The sequence below is a fragment of the Heloderma suspectum genome, chromosome 4 (genome assembly GCF_057233095.1).
Source record: "Heloderma suspectum isolate Gila_16-S chromosome 4, 16-S_ref, whole genome shotgun sequence".
NCBI lineage: Eukaryota > Metazoa > Chordata > Lepidosauria > Squamata > Helodermatidae > Heloderma > Heloderma suspectum.
The window spans coordinates 284,958,676-284,986,553 of record NC_139461.1 but is presented as its reverse complement, the minus strand read 5'-3'; the positions used below and the strand labels follow the sequence as shown (position 1 = coordinate 284,986,553).

The 27,878-nt window shown below is 42.9% G+C and overlaps 1 protein-coding gene across 2 annotated transcripts in view; it reads left to right on the top strand.

The window, feature by feature from the left end:
- Positions 1 to 27,878, top strand: part of PREX1 (phosphatidylinositol-3,4,5-trisphosphate dependent Rac exchange factor 1) — a 335,075-nt gene that overhangs the window by 170,368 nt on the left and 136,829 nt on the right. The window contains exons 6-9 of one of the 2 annotated variants that reach the window (XM_084854075.1): positions 9,112 to 9,273; positions 16,975 to 17,108; positions 25,547 to 25,662; positions 26,469 to 26,618. In XM_084854075.1, coding sequence (XP_084710201.1) covers positions 9,112 to 9,273; positions 16,975 to 17,108; positions 25,547 to 25,662; positions 26,469 to 26,618 — 562 coding nt within the window. The remainder of the gene's footprint in view (positions 1 to 9,111; positions 9,274 to 16,974; positions 17,109 to 25,546; positions 25,663 to 26,468; positions 26,619 to 27,878) is intronic. The other variant, XM_084854076.1, reaches the window with a different exon arrangement.

Below are 27,878 nucleotides of genomic sequence, written 5' to 3'. Positions count from 1 at the left end.
GTATCCTTTTGGATCGTTTATCTGGATTGGGCTTGGGGGGCACAGTTTTAAAGTGGTTCTGGTTCTTTCTGGAGGAGCAGTCTCAGAAGGTGGTGCTGGCGGCCTTCTGTTCCACCCCGTGGCCATTATCGTGTGGGGTGCCGCAAGGTTCTGTCTTGTCCCCCATGGTTTTTAACATCTACATGAAACCGCTGGAGAAGTCATCAGGAGGTTTGGGCTGAAATGTCATCAGTATGCGGACGATACTCAGCTCTGTCTCTCGTTTCCATCTGCACATCCCAGGGAGGCTGTGGAACTCTTGAACCAGTGTCTGGAGGCTGTTTTGGAATGGGTGAGGGTGAACAAGCTCAAACTTAATTCAGACAAGACGGAGGTATTGTGGGTTGGGAAACTAGCTACTTCGGATGGAGGTTTACAACTGGTCCTAGACAGGGTTGCACTCCCCCTAAAAGACCAAGTGCGCAGTCCGGGAGTTCTCCTGGACTCTGAGCTAACTGGGGAAGCCCAGGTGGCTGCAGTGTCCAGGAGTGCATTTTACCAGCTTAGGCTGGTACGCCAGCTGCGGCCCTATCTGGAGAGGATGGACCTTGCCTCTGTTATCCACACACTAGTCATGTCCAGGCTGGACTACTGTAATGCACTGTATGTGGGGCTGCCTTTGAAGATGGATCAGAAACGTCAGCTGGTGCAGAATGCAGCTGCCTGAGTATTGGTGGGGGTGAGGTGATTTGATCACATAATGCTTATACTGCGCCAGCTGCACTGGTTACCGGTGTGTTTCCAAGCCCAATTTAGTCCTGTTTTTGACCTTTAACGCCTTAACTGGATTGGGACCAAGTTACTTGAAGGACCGCTTTCACCCATATCAGCCTGCCTGCAGTTTAAGATCAGAAAGAGAGGCCCTTCTCATTTGCCCACCCATGAGAGCAGTCAGGTGGGTGACCACACTTGAGAGGGCCTTCTCTGCAGTGGCCCCACACCTTTGGAACAAGCTGCCATCGGAGGTCCGCCATGCTCCGTCATTGCAGGCTTTTAAGAAGGCCTTGAAAACGTATTATTTTACCGTTGCCTTCTCTTGATATGATTGCTGTTGTTGCTGTTGTTGCTGTTGTTAGCTTTTATTGTTGCTTTTATTGCTATTTTATTGTGTTTCTGTTTTTATCACATTTAATGTTTTAACCGTTTTTATGTATTTTATTGCTGTGAGCCGCCTTGGGAGGTCTTCTGCCATGAAAGGCAGCCAAGAATTTTTTTAAATGAATAAAGACACATCAAATTCTGGCTCCTACTTTAGCAGGACTGGTTGTTTTTGTCTTGTTTTGCTCCAAGTTTTGTTTCAAGTTTCTTAGTGGATTCATCGCATTTTGTAAATTCTATGAGCCACTTTGAGAACTGTATTGAAAAGGAGGTTATACATCTTCTAAAAACCTAAAAAAAACAACATTGTAGAGTTGGAAAGAAGTATAGAAAAGGGCAACTAAAATGATCAAGGGGTTGGAGCAACTCCCTTATGAGGAAAGGATACAACCTCTGGGACTGTTTAGCTTGGAAAAAAGGCAAGTGAGGGGACATGACAGAGGTGTGCAGAATTATGCATACTGTGGAGAAAGTGGAAAGTGGATGAGGAAAAGTGGATTTTCCTCATCCTGACATAATACTAGAACCCAGGGTCATCCCATGAAGCTGATTGGTGGGAGATAAAAGGAAGTACATCTTCACAGGGCACATAGTTAAACTATAGAATTCTCTACCATAAGATGTAGTGATGGCCACCATTTGGATGGCTTTAGAAGGGGTTAGACAAATTGCTGGAGGAGAAGGCTATCAATCGCTACTACTCCTGGTGGCCATGTGCTACTTCCAGAATCAGAGGCAGTGAGCCTGTGTACACCAGTTGCTGGGGAACGTGAGTGGGACTCATGTCCTACTTGTGTGTTTCCCGCAGGAAGTTTTTCGGCCATTGTGTGAACAAAATGCTGGACTAGCTAGGCCTTTGATCTGACCCAGCATGGCTCTTCTAATGTTTTATATGAGATGAAATTGATCCCCAGCTATCTCTCAAGAATGGGGTCCATGGGGTTAGAGCTCCAGCTGCACGTTCAGGCAACCTTCAGGCTTTGCTTTGTGGGAATTACATTGGCGTGGACTTGAGGAACAGCAGATCAGTGGATTCTAGCCAGACAAGATAAAAGAGAGAGCAGCAGTGGGTTGTTGTTGTTGTTCAGTCGTTAAGTCGTGTCCGACTCTTTGTGACCCCATGGACCATAGCAAGCCAGGCCTTCCTGTCCTGCGCTCTCTCCCGGAGTGTGCTGAAGTTCATATTCATTGCAGCGGTGATGCTATCTAGCCATCTCATCCTCTGCCGTCCCCTTCTCCTTTTGCCTTCAATCTTTCCCAGCATCAGGGTCTTTTCCAGGGAGTTTTCTCTTCGCATTAGGTGGCCAAAATATTTGGGCTTCAGCTTCAGTATCTGTCCTTCCAATGAGCACTCAGGGTTGATTTCCTTTAGGATTGACTGATTTGACCTCCTTGCCGTCCAGGGGATTCGTAAGAGTCTTCTCCAGCACCACAGTTCGAAAGCATCAATTTTTCTGCACGCAGCCTTCCTTATAGTCCAGCTCTCACAGCCATACGTTGCTACTGGGAATACCATAGCTTTGATTAGACGGACCTTTGTCGGCAAGGTGATGTCTCTGCTTCTTACTGTGCTGTGTAGGTTTGCCATAGCTTTCCTCCCAAGGAGCAAGCGTCTTTTAATTTCATGGCTACAGTCACCATCTGCAGTGATCCTGGAGCCCAAGAAAATAAAATCTGTCACTGCTTCCATTTTTCCCCCTTCTATATGCCAGGAAGTGATGGGGCCAGATGCCATGATCTTAGTTTTTTTAATGTTGAGTTTCAAACCAGCTTTTGCACTCTCCTCTTTCACCCTCAGCAAGAGGCTCTTGAGATGCTCTTCGCTTTCTGCCATTAGGGTGGTATCGTCTGCGTATCTGAGGTTGTTGATAATTCTTCCGGCAATCTTAATTCCGACCTGTGATTCATCCAACCCGGCGTTTTTCATGATGTACTCTGCATATAAGTTAAATAAGCAGGGCAACAATATACAGCCTTGTTGTACCCCTTTCCCAATTTTGAACCAATTGGTTGTTCCATGTCCGGTTCTTACTGTTGCTTCTTGACCCTCGTACAGGTTTCTCAGGAGACAGGTAAGGTGGTCTGTACTCCCATCTCTTTAAGAATTTGCCACAGTTTGTTGTGATCCACACAATCAAAGGCTTTAGCATAGTCAATGAAGCAGAAATAGAAGTTTTTCTGGAATTCTCTTGCTTTCTCCATGATCCAGCGAATGTTGCCGATTTGATCTCTAGTTCCTCTGCCTCTTGGAAACCCAGCTTGTACTTCTGGTAGTTCTCAGTTCACATACTGCTGAAGCCTAGCTTGTAGTATTTTGAGCATCACCTTGCTGGCATGTGAAATGAGTACAATTGTACAGTAGTTTGAACACTCTTTGGCATTGCCCTTCTTTGGAACTGGAATATAAACTGACCTTTTCCAGTCTTGTGGCCACTGTTGAGTGTTCCAAATTTGTTGGCATATTGAGTGCAGCACTTTAACAGTATCATCTCTTAGGATTTTAAATAGCTCAGCTGGAAGACTGTCATCTCCGCTAGCTCAGTTGTTAGTAATGCCTCCTAAGACCCACTTGACTTCTTCGGCCTCAGTGGTTGGAGCATAGACTTGAATTACTGTGACGTTGAATGGTTTGCCTTGGATTCGTACTGAGATCATTCTATCATTTTTGAGATTGTACCCCAGTACTGCTTTTTCCACCCTTTTGTTGACTATGAGTGCTACTCCATTTCTTCTAAGGGATTCTTGCCCACAGTAGTAGATATAATGGTCACCTGAATTAAATTCGCCCATGCTTGTCCATTTTAGTTCACTGATTCCCAAGATGTCGATGTTCAATCTTGCCATCTCATGTTTGACCACCTCCAACTTATCTTGATTCATTGATCTGACATTCCAGGTTCCTAAACAATATTGTTCTTTACAGCATCGGATTTTCTTTTCACCACCAGACACATCCACAGCTGACTGTCTTTTCGGCTTTGGCCCAGCCGCTTCACTCTTTCTGGCGCTACTTGGAAATTCCCTCTACTCTTCTCCAGTAGTATATTGGACACCTTCTGACCTGAGGGGCTCATCTTCCGGCATCATATCTTTTAGCCTTGTGATACGTTTCATGGGGTTTTCTTGGCAAGAATACTGGAGTGGGTTGCCATTTCCTTCTCCAGTGGACCACATTTTGTCAGAACTCTCTGCCATGACCTGTCCGTCTTGGGTGGCCCTGCACGGCATAGCTTATGGCTTCACTGAGTTACGCAAGCCCCTTCGCCACAACAAGGCAGTGATCCATGAAGGGCAGTGGGTATTCATATTTTGAAATAAATAAAATCATACAGCCCTTGATTTTTAAATGATGATTTCTTTTCGTTATGAAAGGGTATAATATGCCTACAGTGATGGGGGCAAAAGGGGACTTTAGGCTTTTAATTTTCCTATCTTAAACATAAGTGGAAGAATTTAATTAGAGGCTCAAGTGGTAGTATGTTTTGTTGGAGTGCTGTACAGCAGTTTGTGTTATATGGCCACTTCTGGGTTATTGCAGTATATCAGGAATATCAGGTCACTCAACAGTAAAGTGGAAGAGCCCAGTATAGAATGGATAGTGGAGCATGCTGACTCCGCCCAGACAAAATACGTAATATGTGCTGTCAAAGCAGCAAGAGAGTCATGTGCCAAGTGTGACGCATCTGTTCTGTTGATGGATTGTGATACCTTTTCCGTGTCCTGGCAGTCCCAGTTCATTTTCACCCTGCGTGGCCTCTCAATCCATTGCTGATTCTTTTAAGTGCTAGCAGAATTTGGCTGTGTTTAAAAAACACATGTAAGCACTGATTATCTAGGCTGAAGGGCTCCTTTACACCAGGCAGATTTTCATTACTCTTTTGCAGATATAAGAAAGGTGGTTCAATTTTACAAGTCTGTTAAGCTGTTTTGCAGCATGCAAACGTTTCATCATCATGTGAGAGATGTTCAAGGAGGGTTTCACTCAAAGGACCAATAATTTAAAACAGCAACAACAAACCATAAACAACTTTGTTGCTCATTTGCGGAGAATGGAGAGCAGTCGTGCTGATGATTTGATTCTGAATGGTAGTTCCACGGTTCTAAGAGTTGCATATAGGATACCAAAGAAGTATATTGGATTTTAAGTTGTGGAGAGGGATGGGGGATGCTTCCAGACAAGGCTTTTAATGTGCAATCCCCCTTCCTGATTCATGGCATTTCATGGGAGGTCCAGAAGAGAGCACCATCCACTTGTAATTCTCTGGTGTTTTCTCCATGGCTTCTTCTGTTCCCCCCCCCCCCTTACCATGGAAAATCTGTTAAGGAAGAAAAGATGGAATAGCTGAACAATGCCTTCTGTTTGTTAGTGGTAGGATCCCTCCATCTGGAAGAACCAGGGATATCAGTTGAAAGGGCTGGTGATAGCAAATTAGGAAAAAAAATCCTTTTTGAGAACTTGGGTTCCTCAATATAAAGAGCAGCCTTAAAGTCAATGAGACCTAGGGTCCCTCTAACCCATCGCTGTCTGCCCTGATGGGTAGCAACTCCTCAGTATCTCAGAAAAAGATCCTGCCCTTCTATGTGAGATAGAACTGAACTGAAACAGCTGCCCAAATTTGCTACTCTAATTCACAGGTGGCAAATTGGTAACATTTTAACATTTTAATGGTGGGCAGGGTGGTTGCAATTCTGAACCCTTGAAATGGCTTTCCGGGGAGAAGTGCTTACTGGAGCTATGGCCAGCACTACCATGCCTCCTCTCCAGAGTTTCCATAGTGACACTAGTGTGGACATGCTGCTTGGGTCACTCCTGAAGGTTGGAAATATGGCAGTGGCCAGAGCTCAGTTCCTGTTGGTGCTGAAGTCACCACAGAGGCACTGGCTTTTGAACTTTTGTAGAAAAAGAAACAAAATGTAGAGGAACTGACAGCCACCACCACAGTAAGTGACCCTCTCCCTAAATCTGCCCCAAATATTTCAGGCCCCTAATCCCTCCAAGTCACACTCCCATTTGGAGAAGCAAAATGCCCCTGCCCCTGCCACCCACCCACCCACACACACTGGGAGAATCAGTGATTTGGTGTGGGTCAGTTCAGCCCTAATCAGAGATTCTTTACTTAGAGAAGGTCGGACTTGAATTTAAGACCTTTATATGTGTGAAATTAGCTCTTGTGTCTTTAAACAGGAACCCGACATTATGTATTCATTTTGATATCTGTAAATAGCTTCCCCTAAGCTCACATTGGTGCATAACTCTTAAAAAAATAAAACTAATTTACCCCCCCAGTAATAAATAAAAATAAGACAACTTGCCACACTACCTCCCAGAAACAAAACTACCCTAACCACAGAACCTAAATCCATTTCCATGGGGTGGCTGTGTTAGTTTGTTGCAGAGAATCAACAAAGAGTCTTGTAGCACCTTAAAGACTAACAAATTTATTTTGACATAAGCTTTCGTGGACTATAATCCACTTCATCAGATGCATGATACTTTTTTAAAGCTCAGATAATGCACCATTCTGCCATGACTCTGTTGATCACTACCCCTACAAAGCCAGTATCTTGGTTGCATTTAAATTCCCTCTGTTTCGACTTCCTCTCTGGAAATCTGGAATGAGGCAGCTGTGCAGAGTTTTTACCACTAAGTCACAGAGCTAAAAGCTATCAAAGATAAATATAAAAAGAAAATAGAAGTATTGGAAGAATGTGAAACATTCCAGACAGGCTAAAAATGTCAACTTTTAAACACCCTATTATGTACCAGGAGGAAACGAACAAGTTTAGTATGGCTTTATTGAATGGCTTTTTTATCCAAATGTGGCTGGCCATGGAATATGATTGGTCTGAAAAAAGATGATTTAATTGTAAGTTGACATAGACTGTGCTATTCGCCAAAACCATGTCACTGTTCCTCACCATCAGTTTCCAAAGTCTTTCCATATGTTTTTTCCAGCAAACCAAGTCTAGCCTCTCTGCTCTGGTCTGAATCACACATGTTGCGGTGTCTCATAAATTCATTTCAAGTTGATGGCCTCCCCTTAATTATGTTCATGGCCCCTGGAACTCAGTGCCACTTGAAATACTGGTGGCCAAACGAGATCCGACTATGAGTGCAGGCCCATCTTCGGCCATCTTCATTCCTGTCCCACGAAATTATCAGCAGAAACTTTCTCCTTGAACAGTTTCCTGCCAAGGGCTGATTAAAATTACCAACACCATTTATGTGGTGAAAATTCTTTTGCATGCACAGAATGCTGGCTGCAGCTTTTTGAGGGCTGTTGGGAAAGACACTCTCAATGTCCCCCCTCCCTTAGCGAACCTGCTTCTGACTGCCATTGTCACCAACTCCTATTGCTCCACATCCTCTTTCTCAACATTGCTACCACTTGCTTGAGACCCAGTGAGCAAGTAGGCAGTGGAATCTATTGCTCCTACTTCATACCATCACCATTGTCTCGACTAGAGTGAGAGGGAGGAGAATAAGGAGGCTGTAGTGGTGAAGAGGAGGAACAAGTCCAGGGGGCTCTTGTCAGTGGGATCCTGCTGGGGTGTGGGCCCTCGGCAGGTGCCCAATCATACCCACCCTTGACACTGGCCCTGCATGTGCATTTTCCTCCTGCTGGTGGCCACTGCCAGTAAATGACAAAAATTATGCGTTATAATAAGATTTCTACTGAAGCTTTGGGCACCAGGTGAACCCTCAAGGTGTTTTTTTTAATGATAATAATAAACTAAGCAGAAAACCATATCAACAATTCCAGCCAGAATAGATAGTCAGTGAACAAACATATTAACATCATTGAATCAGGACACAGCCGGCCATCTTAAACACATTCAGAAATAAAGGTGCTTTGATCAAACTGGTAAGGGAGGTTACTGGAAGGGCCTCTTTGGATGTGATGATCCAGGCGAGGGAGCTGCCTCTGAAAAGGCCTTGCTTCTCTTCATCTTCTTTAGCCTCAGCGTAGGCTGACAGTGAAGCAAGGCTTCCTCTAATGTGTGAGGAGGGAACTTTCAAGTAGAGAGCCTCTCTAGGTAGTGGCAGAAACCAGTTAATTCTGAACATTGAGCAAGTTAGTTTTGTGTGAATCGGCCCCTTTCAGTCTCAGAAATGTGGACCCCGGTACATACCTTCAGCCTTTTGAATCTTTGCTCAGAATCCTTGGCCAGATACTCACGATCATTTGATGCAAAGGATGCTTCATCAAAGTGTAGGCTGAAGCAATTCGATTACTGGGTCAGTACAAATCTAAACCTCTTACACAGAGCTTCACCTAACTAACCTGCTTCCACAATGAGTGCATTCTGCTTATGTGAATTGTCCCCCATGCGCCCGGATTTTCAAGATGGGAATGCTTCTGTTTGAAGGCAATCTTGAGAGCCACTGGAACATATGAAGTCTGGATGAGTGCTGGGAAATAAGAAACGGAGCTTAATGAACTGATGAGTTGGTTGAGAAGCCCTAAAGGGAGAACATCCAGAATGAGAAGCATCTGAAAGTTTATTGTCAACCTTCTAAGAAGAGAGGTTTTCAAATTGGAGATTCTTCTCTTGCAGTGCCCTGAAGTTAATTCGTGAACTTAATGGGCAGTATCCAATGCTGCCAGTGCACCAGTGGCACCCACTGCTGGTGCAATGGGAAACTAGCGCTTCCTAAAGGAAATGTAGGTGAGCAGAACTTGTTCCAGAAACAAACAATTCAGCTCATTTCCAGCGTTATTCTAAGAAGCGCTAGCTTCCTGTTGTGCCAGCACTGGGTCCTGCTGACGCAACATAATCAGTGGAGGTACACAGGCCGTGTTGGACGCTGCCCATACATCTTTCTTTTGAAACGTCTACATGCAATTTTTCTTTGGCAGGTTCCCCAGTGTTGCTGCTAAGTGCATTCTCCACCATCTGTAACAGCAGCTGGGATTATCCTATGACTCCAATATTTATTTCTTTTTCTCCTTTCTTGCCATTTTCTTCTAGGAACTAGCCAAGAGAACTCCCACTAAACACCCAGATTACCAAGCAGTGCAGAATGCCTTACAGGCAATGAAAACAGTGTGTACCAATATCAATGAGACCAAGAGGCAGATGGAGAAGTTGGAAGCCCTTGAACAGCTGCAGTCCCACATTGAAGGATGGGAGGTATGGTGGCAGGTGGAACGATGGGTTTCATTCAGATTATGCAATCCTACACTTCCTTATCTGTTAACAGAGCGGGTCTTACTTCCAAATGTATCTGAATAGGATTGGCCTGCATGATACGGTGGCAGATTTTTTTTTTTTCAAATTGTACACTTCCTTTTATGACACCACATAAATCATTTATATTGCGCACAGACTTTTTCCTCTCTGCTGCTAAGTGATGTATAAAATGTATGGAAAATTTATGGATGATAGGACTACATGGTTTCAAAAACTCCACCAGGGATTATTTTTAAAGGGAGCTGTTCTGTTAAATTATTATTTATAAATGTGCCTGATTCCATAAGAGTTATCCCACAAGATATCCAACAGTTCCCATTCCAGTTCAAATCATTTGCAATGGTTAAAGCAAAAAAGGGGATAGTGAAGAGCTCCAAAAGGATCTCTCCAAACTGGGGGAATCGACATTAAAATGGCAAATGTGGTTCATCCATATTATCATCTGTTGTTCGCCATCCATTAATTGTTTAAATGTTATCTATTTAGAATCCATAACCTTTTGTCTAAATGGGGAGCCTGAGAAACCACACTATGGAAAAGCAGTTTTGTTAAGATATTGTTTGTGATGCTATTGTATTATTATGAAGGCGTTTTACCCCAAATTGAACCCAGTCATTGTATAGCAGGCAATTCTGGAGGTTTGGGACAAATTTTAAAATAAGTTAAGTCTAGCTGTATCATTATTAATAATGTCCTTTATTTATTTGTATTTATTTACTGAACATTATTTTTAGGCTTCCTTTAAGGGGCCTTTTGTAAAATTGCACTTTTTGTATTATTGGTAAATAATCTCTCCAAATTAGTCAGTTATGCTATTATAAAATACAAGGTTGTGACGAAAGAAAGGAATTGTCTGCGTCTCTCTGGAATAGCGAACAACATGGAAATGAACAACTTCAGTGGTTTTGTTTTTCTATCTGAGAAATTCTATCACAATTAATGATATCATTTAATGGGACTTAAAAGCAATTAATAATGTAATTTTTAAATTATTTAAACAATTCTCAGGTTTACTACATGCTGTAACGTCATAATGATGATCCAAATGGAGGAAAAATGTTGAGTATGTTAATTGATGACATAGTAAGGCAAAAGGTCTTTATATAAAGTCCTGTGGCCTCAGTTTGGTATTTGGCTTTGTAGAGATTGAATAAGATATATAATACCGCTAATGACAAGTGTTGGACGTGTTATCAGCCCATAAATGCATCATTCAAATGGTCCTTATTGAGCAGTTGATTGATACTGGAGAATAATGAAAATGTAATAATAATAAACATAGCCCTAGTATGTTTAAAAGTAGAGGGAGAGGCCATAGATCCAGATGAGCTACAGACAGTGGCTGATGAGCTACTCTAGACTGTGTGGAAATAATGCCTGAAGAGGGTGTTGTTGTTGTTTAGTCGTTCAGTCGTGTCCGACTCTTTGTGACCCCATGGACCATAGCACGCCAGGCCTTCCTGTCCTGCGCTCTCTCCCGGAGCGTGCTCAAGTTCATATTCATTGCATCGGTGATGCTATCTAGCCATCTCATCCTCTGCCGTCCCCTTCTCCTTTTGCCTTCAGTCTTTCCCAGCATCAGGGTCTTTTCCAGAGAGTTTTCTCTTCGCATTAGGTGGCCAAAATATTTGAGCTTCAGCTTCAGTATCTGTCCTTCCAATGAGCAGTCAGGGTTAATTTCCTTTAGGATGGACTGATTTGACCTCCTTGCAGTCCAGGGGACTCGTAAGAGTCTTCTCCAGCACCACAGTTCGAAAGCATCAATTCTTGGGCGCTCAGCCTTCCTTAGAGTCCAGCTCTCACAGCCATACATTAATACTGGGAAAACCATAGCTTTGATTAGACGGACCTTTGTCGGCAAGGTGATGTCCCTGCTTCTTACTATGCTGTCTAGGTTTGCCATAGCTTTCCTCCCAAGGAGCAAGCGTCTTTTAATTTCATGGCTACAGTCACCGTCTGCGGTGATCTTGGAGCCCAAGAAAGTAAAATCTGTCACTGCTTCCATTTCTTCCCCTTCTATATGCCAGGAAGTGATAGGGCCAGATGCCATGATCTTCGTTTTTTTAATGTTGAGTTTCAAACCAGCTTTTGCACTCTCCTCTTTCACCCTCAACAAGAGACTCTTGAGATCCTCTTCGCTTTCTGCCATTAGGGTGATATCGTCTGCATATCGGAGGTTGTTGATAATTCTCCCAGCAATCTTAATTCCGACCTGTGATTCATCCAACCCAGCATTTCTCATGATGTACTCTGCATATAAGTTAAATAAGCAGGGTGACAATATGCAGCTTTGTCGTACTCCTTTCCCAACTGAAGAGGGTGAGGGGCTGTCTTTTCATGTACCATCAAAATCAATAACAAAAGACATGCATTGTTCTTTTCTAAACTAATGTTTAGTTATACTAGTATATATATGTATATATATAATATATTATAGTATATATATAAATGTATATATGCACAAATACATTTGTGCATATTTGATTAATTAAAACTCACTAATTAATCTCAATTCATTAAGCTCATTATGAAAACTTGACTGAAGTTTCTTTAACTGGACTAGAGCCTGTTTAGTAATAGATTCTGCAAATGCTTGAGAGACACAGGAGTTCAACATCTGTAGCAGAGGCCAGTGAATTAGCGGAAATAGAGGCTTCAGGGAATGAGCACATTTTTTACTCTGCTGTATGGTGCTTCCATTGCTAAATGACTTCATGGACATAGTGGTGCCGGGACAGTGATGGGCCTGAGAGTTAAAGTGTCCAGGCTTGTGGTTGCCAGCTGAGGATTCCTTAGCTGAACGCATCTTTCAGGAAGTCATGTAAACTTCCTCATGTTCAGACAGTTGGGCGTACACAACTGCTGTTGTTGTTTTGTTTTAAGCTTGCTCATTTTCCTCTTCAAGGATGTTCTTGGCATCCAACGGGAGCCATGTGGAGAGCCCAGATATCCAGCTGTGTGTGTGTTTTTTGATAGCAAACTCACCAAACAAAGCCCAGATATAATGTTCAGTGAAGCAAGGCTCCTGGAAATCCATTTTGGATTTGATATGATTTGGACCCTGAGGGGTATGTGTGTCAGGTTTGAACTCTTAAACCTTTATGGCTACCTTGCCAGCACATCCATGGTGGGCGGTGGCCTATAAAAAACAACGGCCAAGCATTTTTATTTTTTTTAGGTTTAAATAGTCTCCAATAAATATTCTGGGAATGGCAACCATTCCTGAATCCTGATATGTTTATCGGTGCTGTTTTGGCGAAAAAAGCTGCCCGCTGTCATTCATTCTATTACTTGGAAAGTTCAAAAGGTAGTCAGCATTTTTTCACTATTAAACAAAATCCCTAGAATGTACTTGTCTGTATTAGGAGTTTATCTTGAATTTTGAAATCGTTGTAAGCAGCTGCTGACCTAGGGGTATATAGGCAAGGAGTTGCGTTTGCATTATATTGATTGCACTCCTTTGAAGAGAAGCAAATGTGTCCACAAAACAAACTGTAATAACATGTGGACATCTGAGTTACTCTTCTATTTGGCTATTGTGGTCATTATGTTGGTTTACTCCTGTTCTTTCCTCTTCCTGTTTCTTCCTCTAAGCACTTTATCCTTTATACCTCACATGAAATATAGGTACCAGAACAGACACATTGTCCTCCTGATTAGCTAGGGGCTTTGTAGTTGCTTTTTTCATATAGTTGTTCCAGACATAGTGCTTTTTCTGAACAATGGGTTGGATCCAGCTGTAGTCATACTTAGAGAAGACCCATTGAAATAAATTAAGTTAGTCAAAACTAACTTCCGTTCCAATAGGTACATACATTACTTTGAAAGAAAAATAATATCAAAATGATGATGTATAAGGACTGGAGATTGGCAGTGTCCCCACCTGAACAACTGAAGTTGCAAGCCTGAGTCATATCAGTAAGGTCGCTTGTGGGTCAGACAGACCTATTTGCAGACCTGCTTCTGGAACTCTGCATCATCCTTGTGTCAGACTTAAGGGCTGCCTCAAAAAGTATAATCTGCTACACACAAAAATTAGGAACATAAGAAGAGCCCTGCTGGATCAGACCAAGGGTCCATCTAGTCCAGCATTCTGCTCACACAGTGGGCAACCAGCTGTCGACCAGGAACCCACAAGCAGGACATGAGCGCAAGAGCATCCTCCCACCCATGTTCCCCAGCAACTGGTATACATAGGCTAGCCTTTTCTTTCAGGAATTTGTCTAACCCCCTTTTAAAGCCAGCCACATTGGTGGCCATCACTATATCTTGTGGTAGTGAATTCCAGAGTTTAACTGTGCACTGTGTGAGGATGTACTTTCTTTTATCTGTCCTGAATCTCCGACCAGTCAGCTTCATGGGATGTCCCCGGGTTGTAGTATTTTGAGAGAGGGGGAAAATGTCTCCCTATCCACATTCTCCACCCCAAAATGGCTGGCCAGCTGGAGTCTGAGAGAGATCTTTGTGGTATAAGGACAGCTACTGTAGCATAGTGGCTGTGAGGCAGAATGGTGAGCTAGTAAGTTCTCAGTTTAAATCTCACCTCTGCCACAAACTCAATATGTGGCTTTAGGAAAACTCTACTATCTCTTCTGCAATATGGGAATAATACCAATCTACTTCAAAGGGTTGTTGTAAGGATTCCTGAGATAATGTATGCGAAGCACTTAACACTCTAAAGTTCTAGATACATAGTAGGCGATAGCAATAAAATCAGCAACAACATCGGGTAAACTTGCTATACTTTGCCCACCCAGCTACCACCCCATTGCCCAAAGTGTGAAACTACTGCAGATGCGGGCACAGTGAAAATGAAAAGGAAGTTGTTTTGCTGACAGCATGTATTTCACAATCCCAAATTGGTTCTCTCTCTTTTCTCTTCAGTAAGACATCACTGGGTCAAATTATCTAATCCACTTCCTTAGTCTGATATGCAGAGCAGACAAGGCAGTCGCAGTTAACATCCCTCTCCGAATTGCGTTGCAAAGCAAGAAATAGGCATACGAACCCACACTCCCCACTCATCCCACTCTATGGAATGAATTAATCAGGGTGTGTGTGTCTCCACAAGCGATTTCCTGCGGGTTGGCTACATTTAGAGGTCATTCGGAGCGCATGACATTATGGCCATCCTATGGCCATCCTGCAGCCATCCTGGAGATTTTAGCAGAAAAAATGTTTTTTTCCAGACTACTTTAAGTCCAATTGTTAAGTCGAGTTCTCCGTGCTTTTGCTATTGTCTGCCCCAACCCTCTGCATTTACTTTGGGTATGCTAGCCCCGCCCAGGGGTGTCTTTCACCATCACCCTGGTCAAGGGGTGTTTCCCAGCCCTGTGTTTCCCAGCACAAATCTATGTGTGTCTACTCAGAAGTAAGTCCCATTGTGGTCAATGAGGCTTATTCCCTAAATGCACATTCCTGAAGTTATGTGGGATTCCCATCAATAGAAATAGTGCATTTAGGAGGCTTAAAGGACTAACTAGACCCAGGGTAAATCATTCAAGCTTTTAAAAGGGTTAAAAGACTGGAGTTACTCCCCTAAAGGCTGTCCCGCTTCACAGTGAAGCGCTATGTTGATGCTGCATTTCTTTGATATTTTGTTTGTTGTTATTAGGAAGTTGTTAATACACAGGTTCGAGCCTTTGCAGCTTCACAACACAGGAGCTTCTGGGGGAAGGAGGAAGGGGGGTAGAAAGGGCTGGTTGGAAGCAATAATGTAGCAGTAGCAGAGGGGAACCTGGAAGGCGGGGCGGGGGAGACTTTCTCATTGGTTGAGCAGCCCCTGCCAGTCTGATGACATTCAGTTCCACTCCCCCCCCCCCCGAAGTATGTTCCGGTCAAGTGGATTTTAAAGGCATGGTGCACTTGTTCGTGGGTCCCTGCCGGACCAAAGCTGATTCTGTGAAAAATCCGGGTAGTCCTTCATTCGCTTCTCTTTCCATTGTTGTGATGGAATCACCCCCTGGTGATTTGCTAGGTGTGAATGGATCCCTGCTATTTGGAGAATTATCTCTGGGTTTCTGTCCTTAGGAAATGTATGCACAAACATTAAAGTAGGTTATTCACAGTCTGGGAACCTCCAATTTGGATTATTATAATGCGTTATACATGGGGCTGCCTTTGAAAATGGTCGGGAAACTTCATAGTCCAAAACAGGGCAGCTACACTGTTAAGTGGGACTGGCTGATATGATCATATTATGTCAGTACTTTCCCACCTGTAATGTCTGCCAGTCTGTCTCCAGGCCTAATTCAAAGAGCTGGTTTTAACCTTTAAAGACCTACATGGCTTGGAGACAGCTTACCTGAAAGAGAATCTCCTCCCATTCTTGCTTACCCACTAAGGTCATCATCATCCAAGGCCCTCCTCAAGGTCCCCTCACCAAATGAGGTGAGGCAGATGTAAGAGAGAGGGCTTTTTCTGTGGAATGCCCTCCTAAGAGAGGTTAACCTGGTGCTAACATTTTGGGCCTTTCAGTGCCAGGTGAAGACATTTTATTCTCCTAGGAATTTAGATCTCACACTTGGTTTATTTTGCTGCTGGTTCTGTTTTGGCTGAATGTTGCTACATTGTTTTACTCCTTACTGCTGGTTTTATCTTGGTTTGATTATGTGCTGTTGTTATCACTGTTTGCTCTTCTGTATTTTATGTTTTTAATTACCTGTGTGCCACCCAGAGAATTCCAATTATTGGGCAGTTCAAAAGTGTAATACAATACAGTACAGTACAATAGAATAAAAGGATCTGGATAAAATTTACTCCAATTGTATGGGCAGGCAAGGGTAACTAGACATAATAGCTACATTTAGATGTAACAGCAAGCTGTGGTTTGCTGTTATGAGCATGGTCAGCCTTGGGCTCATGTACTCCCTTATCCCATTCCTCCACATGTGCAGGGAGAAGATTAGAAGCTTCCTGGCCTGAGTAGTGATAAACCATAGTTCGCTATTGTGATGGAATGTGGCAAACTATGGTTTGCTAAAACCATATTTACATATACACCAGGATCAGAAATCGGGGCTTTTTCAGTTTTGGCATCCAGCATTGTGCAACTCCCTGTCCCAGGAGATCCAGCTCACCCCTCTCTCATGGTTTTCTGTTACCTTTTGAAGATTTTCTTATTTTGACCAGCCTCTGGTTGCAAAAAATTGTGGTTATGATTTTGTTTAATCTGTCAGGTTTACTCTCTGTCCTGAAGCAGAAAGGCAGGACACAAATCTAAAAATAAATGAATAAAACAAGTATGGAATGATTTACAGTTGTATAGATTACCTGGCTTTGTATGGTGTACCTATTGTACAGTGCCTATTTAATCTAGGCAGTAAATGCAATCATGGTTATTGCGGACTCCATGTTGTAGCCATAATTCTAGTGTGGAAAACAGGCCTTAGATCTGCTGTGTCATATATCTAGCTTCTTAAAACTGGAAGAATGTTTAGTTCTGATAGTTACTGGGAAGCAACATTAAATGGGGCATTTAGTCTCTGATTTATCGTTAAAAGTTTCACCTTGTAGTCAATTCTGACAGATGGACATGAAAAGCATATGTATGTATGTATGTATGTATGTATAAATGCATAAATGCTGACTATAACTTCAGTTAAGGGGGCAGATTGATGAAATCATCATTTTGTGCTCTAGGGATCCAACTTGACAGACATCTGCACCCAGCTCCTGCTCCAAGGAACCTTGTTAAAAATCTCAGCCGGAAACATTCAGGAGAGAACATTCTTTCTTTTTGATAACCTTCTCGTTTACTGCAAGCGGAAATCCAGGTGAGCACACCTGCCTGTATAATTTCTCAGGTTTTATGCTTCTTCAATAAATAAATAAGTGGAAATAAGTGTCCTATGTTGTCTCTGGGTTAAGAAGGAGGGGGCATCGCCTTTTACTAATGACAATGTCTCCTTAAGAAGATCCACCTTTCACTGTGAGAACCAGGGCTATAGAGTAAGATGTTGAGCAATAAAATCACTAAGTCTGTCCTGGCACAAATCATTAGAACCACCTTCCCCAACCTCCATTGGCCGTGCTGGCTGGGGATGATGGGATTTGTAGATCCACACATCTGGAGGACGCCAGGTTGGGGAAGGCTGTTTTAGAACTGGTGCATTGCTGAACCAGCATTTTTGTGGAAGCAAACCTTTCAGCTACAAACTTTCTTAGAACAAGTGGGTTTGCAGGAACAGTGTGAAGCTGGGCATGTTGCCAATGACACTTTTGAGGCTTTTCCAGGCATGGTGTGAAGGAACATGGAAGGATTGCTATGAATACCTTAAGCAAAGGAAGTTAATGCGGAAAGAGTAGAAGCAAGTAAGCCAACAAACAAACAAACAGGTGCAACACATGAAAGGGGAGGAACAAAACCAGCTTAGTCTGTTGCAAATGTAATTCTTTCTAGCTTCTCCTTAAAAAAAACTTTCAAAGGGGCTGCTGAGAATTTTGCAGGCATTTCACCAACAAGATCTTTGCCAGAGTTAGTAAGGATTGTTACTGACAGATTAACTGGACAGTTTTCATATGGGCCCTCTCTCAAAATACTAGAACTTGGGGTCATCCCATGAAGCTGATTGGTGGGAGATTCTGGACAGACAAAAGAAAGTACTTCTTCACACAGCACATAGTTAAACTATGGAATTCACTTCCACAAGATGTAGTGATGGCCACCACTTTGGCTGGCTTTAAAAGGGGATTGGACAAATTCATGGAGGATAAAGCTATTGATGGCTACTAGTCCTGATGGCTATGTGCTACCTCCAGTATCAGAGGCAGTAAGCTTATGTATAGCAGTTGCTGGGGAACATGGGTAGGAGGGTGCTGTTACAGTCATGTCCTGCTTTTGAGTTCCCAGTCAACAGCTGGGTTGGCCACTGTGTGAACAGAATGCTGGACTAGATGGACCTTGGTCTGATCCAGCAGGCCTCTTCTTATGTTCTTATTTCTCTCCATTTTATCTTTTCCCTGTTTGTCTTTCATTTTCTGGCACCTATATTTTAAACTGATTTCCCAATTTCTCTGGACTGTATGCCACTCACTCTGTTTGGTAACCAAGAGCACCCCCCCCACCTCTCCTTACAGGTCTTTTTTGAACCCCTTTTAGCTTCATTCATTCTGAGCCTTTCTATACTCTCTCTCCCCCTTTTCCTGTGATTCTTCCCTGCCCTCCCCCCCGCCCCGGTTCTGTGAGTAGTTTGAGTTAATACAGCCCCTCCTTTTCTGCAGGCAGTTTTCCCAGAACACTAAGTTTTAGGGAACAAAATGTTCTAACTCCCTTTTGAGAGACCGCACTTGTTTGTACTGAGCAGGCATCAGCAAGCAACATTTCTTGCCGTTTGGCTTGGAGTTGGATAAAGCAGCGCTGACACTTTCAGTTCCCTAAAGAAGGCTGTGTTTATATTCCCTAATAACTACAGCAAGCACTGTCCAAATCTCCAGAGTCTGATTTCCATTAGAGAAAAAAAAAAAGGAGTCTGCAGTGTGTTGCCCAATGTTAAAGGATATATTTAGACATGGCAAAACTGCTATAATTTTGGATGGCTCATCTGTCTGTCTGCTATTTAAATTCTGGTCCAGAATGGAAATGGATGTCTACCCACTTGTAGTAGCTGGCCAGCTGCAGGCCTTGACAAGTGACACACTAATGGGATGCAGCGTTGGGAGAAGGAGAGAACTTTGCAATAGCTTAATGGGATGCAGCTTTCCACATGCAATGAGAGAAAACTTGTGCTTTCTCTTAGGCTGATACTAACTTTTCTTACTGTTTGCCATCTATCAAATAGCCCACTCTGAGAGATATAGACCAACAGTGTGAGAGCCAAGTCCCCATGGTTTAATCCCATGGGGTTGTGGTATGCATAGGAGTACCAGAACCACATGCATCGGGCCAGACACATAGGGTTATAACCAATGTTAGTCTAACTTGTCCCATTCATGTGAGTGGGTCTGCTCTAGGTAGGCTAACACTGGATACATCCCATGGGTGTCTTCCATTCAGTTGTCAACTGGTTAGGAGGGAAGGCAGACAAAGTTTGATGGGGAAGGCTCACATGGTTGCCTTTGTCCTGTGGTCGTGTTATTCACACACATGTTCATTGCATCCCAGGGATGAAGCTCCGACACCAGTGCAGGTGCATATAGAGCAGGCCTGAGACTGAGAGTCATTGGAACCAGGATTCCATGTTGTGGATTGCCAGTCTAATTTGGACAGCACCAGGTGTACAGATTGCTTATTCCATCGGTTTAAGGTTCACTCGCTCTGTTTTGGGGCACATGATGTTATGGTTTTGAAATCACTGGTTATCGCACAGTGCTTTAAGATTTGTACATCATGCTTTCTATGTCACTTACGGCTTCAAAACCATGGCGTGTATGCTCCAGACTGGAAATGGCTGCCACAACAGTTCAATAAAAACCCAACAGAAACCTAAGAAGCCCGAGAGAAACATAAAAGCATAATAAGAGCCAGAGCCATACTGGATCAGACCAAAGGCCTATCAAGTCAAGCATTCTGTTCCCACAGCAGGCAGCCAGATGCATATAGGAAGCCCACAAGCAGGACATGAGTGCCATAGGAGCCTCCTGCTTGAGTTTCTAGGAGCTGGTATTCAGGGATATACTGCCTCTGATACTGGTGGTAACATAAAACACTATACAAATATCAAATAAAAACCATAAAACACCAACAAAAGCAGCAACAATATTCCCAGCAAAAATGTATATGCTGGAATGCCTGGACAACTAAAAAAATGTCCCCCCAGCACCGAAAGGCATCAAGATTGGCAATAGTTGAGCTTCAGGGGTGGGGGCAAAACAGTCCTTATTTGAGGCACCACAACTGAGAAACCCTGTCCCCTAGCTTCAGGTGGCAGTGGGCTTAGTTGAGGGCAATTTCTTACTATGAAACTGCCCAATATATCCCAGCACATTTTGTGCTACTACAGTTCTTCACCAGGGAAACATGAGCCTTTAAAGAAGGATACTTCATATTTTCCAAGAGGAATTGTATAACGATACGCTAGCCATCTGAAGTGCCATCACATTGATGATGGAGCAAATTTGTTCTCTGTTGCTCCAAAGGGTAGGACCCTGAACCCACACGTTCAAATTACAAGGAAGAAGGATTTTGACTAAACCTTAGGAAGAATGCCCTGACAGTATGAGCTATTTGACAGTGGAACAGACTTTATCTGCAGGTGTTGGACTTGATGACCTCTGAAGACCCTTCCAACTCTATGATTCTACACTTTCTGCAGAACGATGTCTATGTTTAACCACCTCTTTTATCTGGGGTCCTAGCAATTTGCTACTACTACCACCCTTCAGTGTTTGAGAATGTAAACCTCACCCAGCTTTCTTGCTTAGGTTGAAGGAGTGGTTGTTTTCGTATATGAAAGTTTAGCGAGGCTCGGTGGGAAGATAGCAATTATAGTCTTCTTTAAATAAAGGTCTAGGGTATAAATAAATCTTCAAATAAATCTCTATAAGTAAATAATAAGTACAAAGGGGGCTTCCCTAACTTGCTACATCTATTTCAGTATATTTACAATTATGTACGTATACACACAATTTTGCTGAAAAGGGAAGTAAATCTCTATGGAAAGCTGAAGCACTGGGTTCTCTTGTGTACACCTGCTTTTTTAGTGCTGGCATACGCTACATACAGGGGCATGTAGTGTTTTGTTAGGAGTTTGGTTGCTATGTGCTCTGCAGGCATCGTGATTGGTGCATTGAAAGTCTGCTTGTTACGCTGTGATCTGAATTACGTAGGTGAACTTAATGGGTAGGGATGGACGAAAGTCACTTACCTGATCCCGAAGCTTGCTTCACGGTGGGGGGGAGGCGCTCCGTCCCTCCCCCCGAAATTCTGGCTGGGGGGGAGGCGCCCCGTCCCTCCCTGCCGAAATTCTGGCTGGGGGGAGGCGCCCCGTCCCTCCGGCCGCGAATCCTCGAGTCCTGCCAGGACGCAAATGGCGGGGGCTGTAGCCGCCGCCGTTTGTGTCCCTGCAGTCAGCCGTGATAGGCTACGTAAATGTTTACGTATCCTATCACGGCTGACTTTGAAAAAAAAAAAGCGCGTATGCAAATGGCGGCGCCCATGGGCGCCGCCATATGTGTTCCTTATTTTGGCACGTGTAATAGGCACGCTATTTGCGTTGCCCTTATTTTCGCTGTAGTCTACGTAAATGTTTGCGTAGACTACACGTGCCAAAATAAGGAACGCAAATGGCGGCGCCCATGGGGGCCGCCATTTGCGTACGCGCTTTTTTTTTTTCAAAGTCAGCCGTGATAGGCTACGTAAACATTTACGTAGCCTATCACAGTGATTTTTGAAAATGTAGCCGTGATAGGCTATGTAAATCTTTACGTAGCCTATCATGTTTTTTTTTGTTTTTTACTTGGAAATGGTGGTGGCAGCAGCCGGTCGGAAGACTGGCCACCGCCGCCGAACCGCTGCCGGAGCCGCCGCCACCAGGGACATTCGACCAAGGTAAGTCCCGTCCCGGGGTGGGGGGGGGCAGACCGTTTCTCCATCAATTTCGGGGGGCCAAATGTGCTGGCATTTGGCCTCCCCGAGATTCGTGGAGAAATTCTCTGACATCCCTATGGGTCATGCCTTAGGATAGGCCAATCAAGCCAATGGTTTCTGGCAAAGATGGCTCAACATATTTCTGTGTTGGGAGGTAGAAAATTCAAATGGCATTTCCCATGGTGGGGAAAACATAATAAACTAAACATACTGCAATTTGCTGGCCCAGAACTGCTGCTAAGAGTATGGTGGTCACATAACGCATCGCTAAAAAAGAGGAAATGCATTACCAAGAAAGAGGACAAAAGAGGATGCTGTCTTTTGCATAAGATAATTTATATGTATATAATTTAGATAATTTAATTTATTATAAATAAGATACGTAATTTAAATAGAAATACAATATGTATCATTGTTATGGATTTTGGCCTTTGCTGAGTGTTTTCAGTCTATAGTTTCAGTTATTTAGGAAGACTTTGGCTGTCAGTTAACTACCAATGCACTTCAAACAAAGTGTACACCAAACATTGTTTTAGGTGGATTCAATTGTGGTTTTGTACTAACAAGAATTAGTAAAGGAAGACCTTTTTGATCCATTTGTTATTTTGTATTAGAAATGTACTTGTAACATCATATTAAAATATAACTTGCATAAAATGCAAAAACATTTTTTGTTGTTAAACAGAGCTTTGCTATAGATTCTTAGGGGTTAATAGCTTAACAGGAAATAGAATTTCGTAAACATTTCTTGTTCTTAGTCTTCTAGTCTTAATACCTTAAAAAGGAGGGATCTCATTCTAAGTACCAATTTCCCCATTCAGTACTGACAGGTACACAGGCCTTGTGAGCTTCTAATAAGAAGCTTCCGCCTTCTAAAATCAGCACGTATGTTTACCTTTTTTGTGTAGAAATGACTCCATAACTAATATTATCTACTGTCCCATAAATTAAGACTCTGAGCCTTAATTAACTCATTGTTATTAAACATTCTTACAGAATTAGAACATACAAAAAAGGCTTACATGTATACATTTCAGGGTAGATAAGATCAATTTTGTATTACACCTTTGAGAAGATAACTCCTACTCAAAATTTGCCAACTAAACCTAAATCTATAAATTTTTCTAGACATCTGTATATCAGGCTTTTTGCTGTGCACACCTTACACAATGTTTTTTGCTCTTTAATTGATAAGCAGAAACTTTTTGACCTGGAATAATGCAGTTAGATGTCTCTCAATTTCTCACATAATCCTTTTCATCTCTGGTGATAATTTATAATTCAGCATTTTCTGTTTGGATATTATTCAAACTGCTTTGCCAATTACATTTTGATAACAATTACCTCAACTTCATTGTGAACTCACTTTGTATGTTCCCTGTTGGTACCAGTTATCTCATTATTTATTTAATTACCTAGATTCCTAATTACCTTCTATGCAACATGCTTAATTGCCTGGGGCTTGCAGCTCCAAGACAAGACAGCTTTTGCTTTTTTGTGGTAGTGGTGGGAGAAATAGTCACTTTCTTCGGTAATCATTAAGCACGTTGAGGACTGTGCCACCAGCCTTTTGTGGCAGATACATGACAGCACTGTAGGTAGGAAGACTGTGACCAGGCCACTTATGTATCTCCTCAGTCTGCTGTCCAGATGCTAATTGTTACTGGGCAATTTGGGGGCTCCTAGTTTTCCTTGTTATGATGCTTTATCTTTAAACTGCACTTGGACTGGACAGCCCTTCAAATAAAGGAAGCTTTCAAATAGAGGACTCTCCTCTGACAGCCCTTCAAACAGAGGACTGTCCAATGTAATGTAGACAGATGGCCACCCTACCAATATGGTCCATATATAAGCAAATGGGCCCTTGATATTAAGGCTGACTATTGGAGCAAATAACCTTTAAGGTGCCCTAGAAGTCTTCCATAACCTATTTGGAAGTTACATGGGTTAGACAGAGAGGGGCAACACAGAGATGCAGATATGGGAACTGACTCCATTTAGATAGGTTGGCATGGTGCACTTAAGGATGGAGATGTTGCATTTCGGTCAGTTAGATGAAAAGCAGGAAACCTCGATGGTGTCTATGGGGGTTGAGAGTCTTTGGATAAACAGTTTGACAAACATGGTTCTGTGAGTGCTGCATTAAAGGCCATCAAGCAGCATGGCAACCTGCAATTTATTTTAAGGCTTCACATCAAAATTATTGGAAAATAGTTTCACCACAAAAGTAGGAGGAATCCAGACATGCTTTGGGGACAGCAATTTTGACCACCTTGGTTGATTTTCACATCAAAACCAAGCCAAGAGAGATTCTTGGGAAACTGCTTTATACCAGGTCAGATAGTATTTGTCCATCTACCCCAGTACTGTTTCCTCTTACTGGCACCATCTCTGCAGGGTCTCAGGCTCATGTCTTTAAGATCATCTGTGGCCTGATCCTTTTCATAACTGGAGATGCCAGGGATTGTACCTGAGACCTTCTGAATGCCAAGCAGTTCCTCTACCACTGAGCTATGGCCCATCCCTAAAGAGTACTAAACCTTAGGAAGCCTCACAGTGCTGGTTTTAACATTCCTCCCCGTGCCCTGAGATCATCATCAGAGGCCCTGCTCTGAGTGCCCCCGCACCCTGAGATTCATGGGTTGCTATTTGGAAGAAGGGCTTTTCAGTGGTAGACCCCCAAATGTAGAATGCCCTCCCCATAGAAATTCACCTGGCACCAACTTTGTTGATGTTTATTCTGTCAGGCCTTTGAACTTGCTCTACACTCTACTACCCATACATATCCAAGACAAGTTGTGTCTTAGAGCTGTTTTTATCTCTGTGGATATTTTTAAATTTTTTTTAGTATTTGTTGTTTTTATATTTTAGTTTTTGCTATTTTCAACTGTGTTTGTGGCTGGTCTCAGTTTTTATTCTATTTAATTGGATTTTATAGTTTTTTATTTTGCGTTTATGTACATCACCCTTCAGCTATGGGGTGACTCATGAACAAAGCTAACAACACAGCGAAGTTTTTATTGCTGTGTAGCCAAGCAGAGGCTGCATGCATCACGTCGGAACGATACGTTTGTAATTTAAGTTGTTGCATATCCACAAAGAGCAAAGTATAGCTTCAGTTTGTATGCAGGGTTTTCAAGTGGAGCAGATGAGACCTATTGTTCCTTATGTCAGCTAGATATAAAAGAAAGATGTATGGTACTGGCTACTTCTCTTTATTTTGAGGTTGTGCTGGTGACATTATTAATCAATGCTAGCCTTAAACTACGTTTTTGTTTTATTATGCACTCAGCAATAACTGCTTTCTTGTGGCCACACTGTATTAGACTTCCAACAGGATTGCTCAGAATGTTTATAAACTGAAATGCACCAGAATTTATACAAATAAATAACTTTACAAACATACAGTATAAATGTATTCCAGTTTTTAATCCTGAAATCTAGGGAATGAATGAGACACTCAACCTGGTGCCCTCCAGCTTTTTGGATGACAACTCCCAGAATTCCTGACCATCAGCCATGCTGGCTTGGGCTGATGAGAGTTGAAGACCAAATATTTGGAGGGTACCAGGTTGAGGAAGGCTGTCCTGGGGGTCATAATGATGTGTGGGGAGGTACTATTTAAGACAGTGCAAAGCCTAATGCTGTTTGGATACCCCCCCCCCCCTGCACTTTTCCTAACTTCAGAGTTGCTGGGAAAAAGACATCTAAGCGCACCAAGTCAATCAATGGATCCCTCCACATCTTCAGGGGACGAATAAACACAGAAGTCATGGAGGTTGAGAATGTGGAGGATGGGACAGGTAAGGGACCAAATAATCTTTTCTCAAAGAAAGCGTTTGGCCATGTTCTTTATCGGATAAGATACAATATGCCTCGTATCCTTGTCTCTCTGTATATGAAGGGCTATTTCGAATCATAGAGTTGGAAGGGACCTCAAAGGTCTGAGGTAATCTGATCCAACCCCTCCCCCCTCCGATGCAGGATCCTTGATGGTTGGCCGTTCAGCATCTGTTTGAAAACCTCTAACAAAGGACAGATCACCACCTTCCATGGTTGAGCAGCTCCTACATAGCAGGAGATACTGTCAGGAAGGTTTTCCGAATGTTTGGTTGAAATCTTCCTTGTAATTTGAACTCATGGGTTTAGGGCCTACCCTCCAAAGCAACAGATCTGTGACAGCCCTTCAAGTATTTGGCCATCACGATCATCTCTTCTCCAGGTTAAGCATGTTGAGTTCCTTCAGCCAGTCCTCATAGTGCTTGTTCCCCAGACCACCCCCACTATCTTTGTTGTCCTCCTCTGGAAACATTTGTGAGGCTGAGAGACAGAGATTCAGGGCGGGGGTGGGGGTGGACGGGAGGCCTTGTAGCCTGTAAATGGCCTGTGGACCAGAGGTTTCCCATTCCTATAGGAGAATATCCCTCCAAAGACAACTGCCTAAAAATGCTGATGGAACTTTTACAGTGAATATTATGGCTAGCTCTACTAACATAAAGAGAGGAGGTTTTTCAGCAGCGCATCCGAGCTGCATTTTCTAGGCGAATGTCTTTTCCATGAGCCCAGGACTTCCACTCACTGTCTTGGCTGCCCTTTTGTGTTTTTGCAGCAGATTACCACAGCAATGGTTACACGGTGACAAATGGCTGGAAGATACACAACACTGCCAAAAACAAATGGTTTGTCTGTATGGCCAAGACGGCGGAGGATAAGCAGAAATGGCTGGATGCTATAATTAAAGAACGGGAACAAAGGGAGAGTAAGTTCATGGCTGGTATATTTTATGTGCTCAGTGAATAACAAGACTGGCTGTGTATGTGTCTGTGAGATTGCAGGTTTATCCATCTAAGAAAGGAAGAATTACCATCACTTAAAAGTGTCTGGTGGTGTATTTATTAATACATAATGGTAAAAACAAGGGAGAGTTTAAGCAGCTGCAAAGTAGCTAATTACTCTTCAATTCACTCCTTGAACACTGGAGTGTTGAAGCATCATTATGGTTACAGAAATCACATTGCCAGTTTCTTTTGTACAGTGAAGTACTTTAAACCTTTGTATTTACTTAATCGATTTGCAAGGCTCTCATTATTAATAGAATCCATAAGGAAAAGAAGTCCCAGCCTTCAGCCTCTTATCAGGCATTGGTGCAGTTTCTCTCTCTTCTGAGAGGAGAACCTGTGTATTTCTTGAATATAGATGGCAAATGAAACATCTTGAGAAACATCCTAAGGTATAGCAAGGATTGTATCCTTCTCCTCCCTTTTGCTCCATAAGATGTTAGAAAAAAAAGCAGACAAACATCTTCCTTTGCAGGTGCACCCCCCAAAGCAATTACTTTTGTGATGAAAATCATAATATCAGCAGGACTTTGCCTTGATGTCTGCTTCTGGGGCTGTGTACTGACAGATGTTTCTGTGGAGCCAGAATGGGAAGCTGGTGGGCTTGAATCCAGTGCACAAAGCAATTCTTTCTGACTCTGGTCAAGTCTACCATATTATAATCAAGGTGTGATTAAAAGGTTTTCTGACAATTTCACTTAGAAGGGAAAACCTATATTGTTTTCACATGTTGAAAGAGACAGATGTTTAACACGTTTAAAAGATTTTTAGTATGCAGTTCCAGAGGTACTTTTAAGAAATCACACACACATGTATTTTTTTTTTTTTAGCATGTTCCATGCTTTAAATGCTACATCTCTCTTGAGGTTTTGTCTTTGATGCCATGGGTTGTTGTTGTTCAGTCGTTCAGTCGTGTCCGACTCTTCGTGACCCCATGGACCATAGCACGCCAGGCCTTCCTGTCCTGCGCTCTCTCCCGGAGCGTGCTCAAGTTCATATTCATTGCATCCGTGATGCTATCTAGCCATCTCATCCTCTGCCGTCCCCTTCTCCTTTTGCCTTCAGTCTTTCCCAGCATCAGGGTCTTTTCCAGAGAGTTTTCTCTTCGCATTAGGTGGCCAAAATATTTGAGCTTCAGCTTCAGTATCTGTCCTTCCAATGAGCAGTCAGGGTTAATTTCC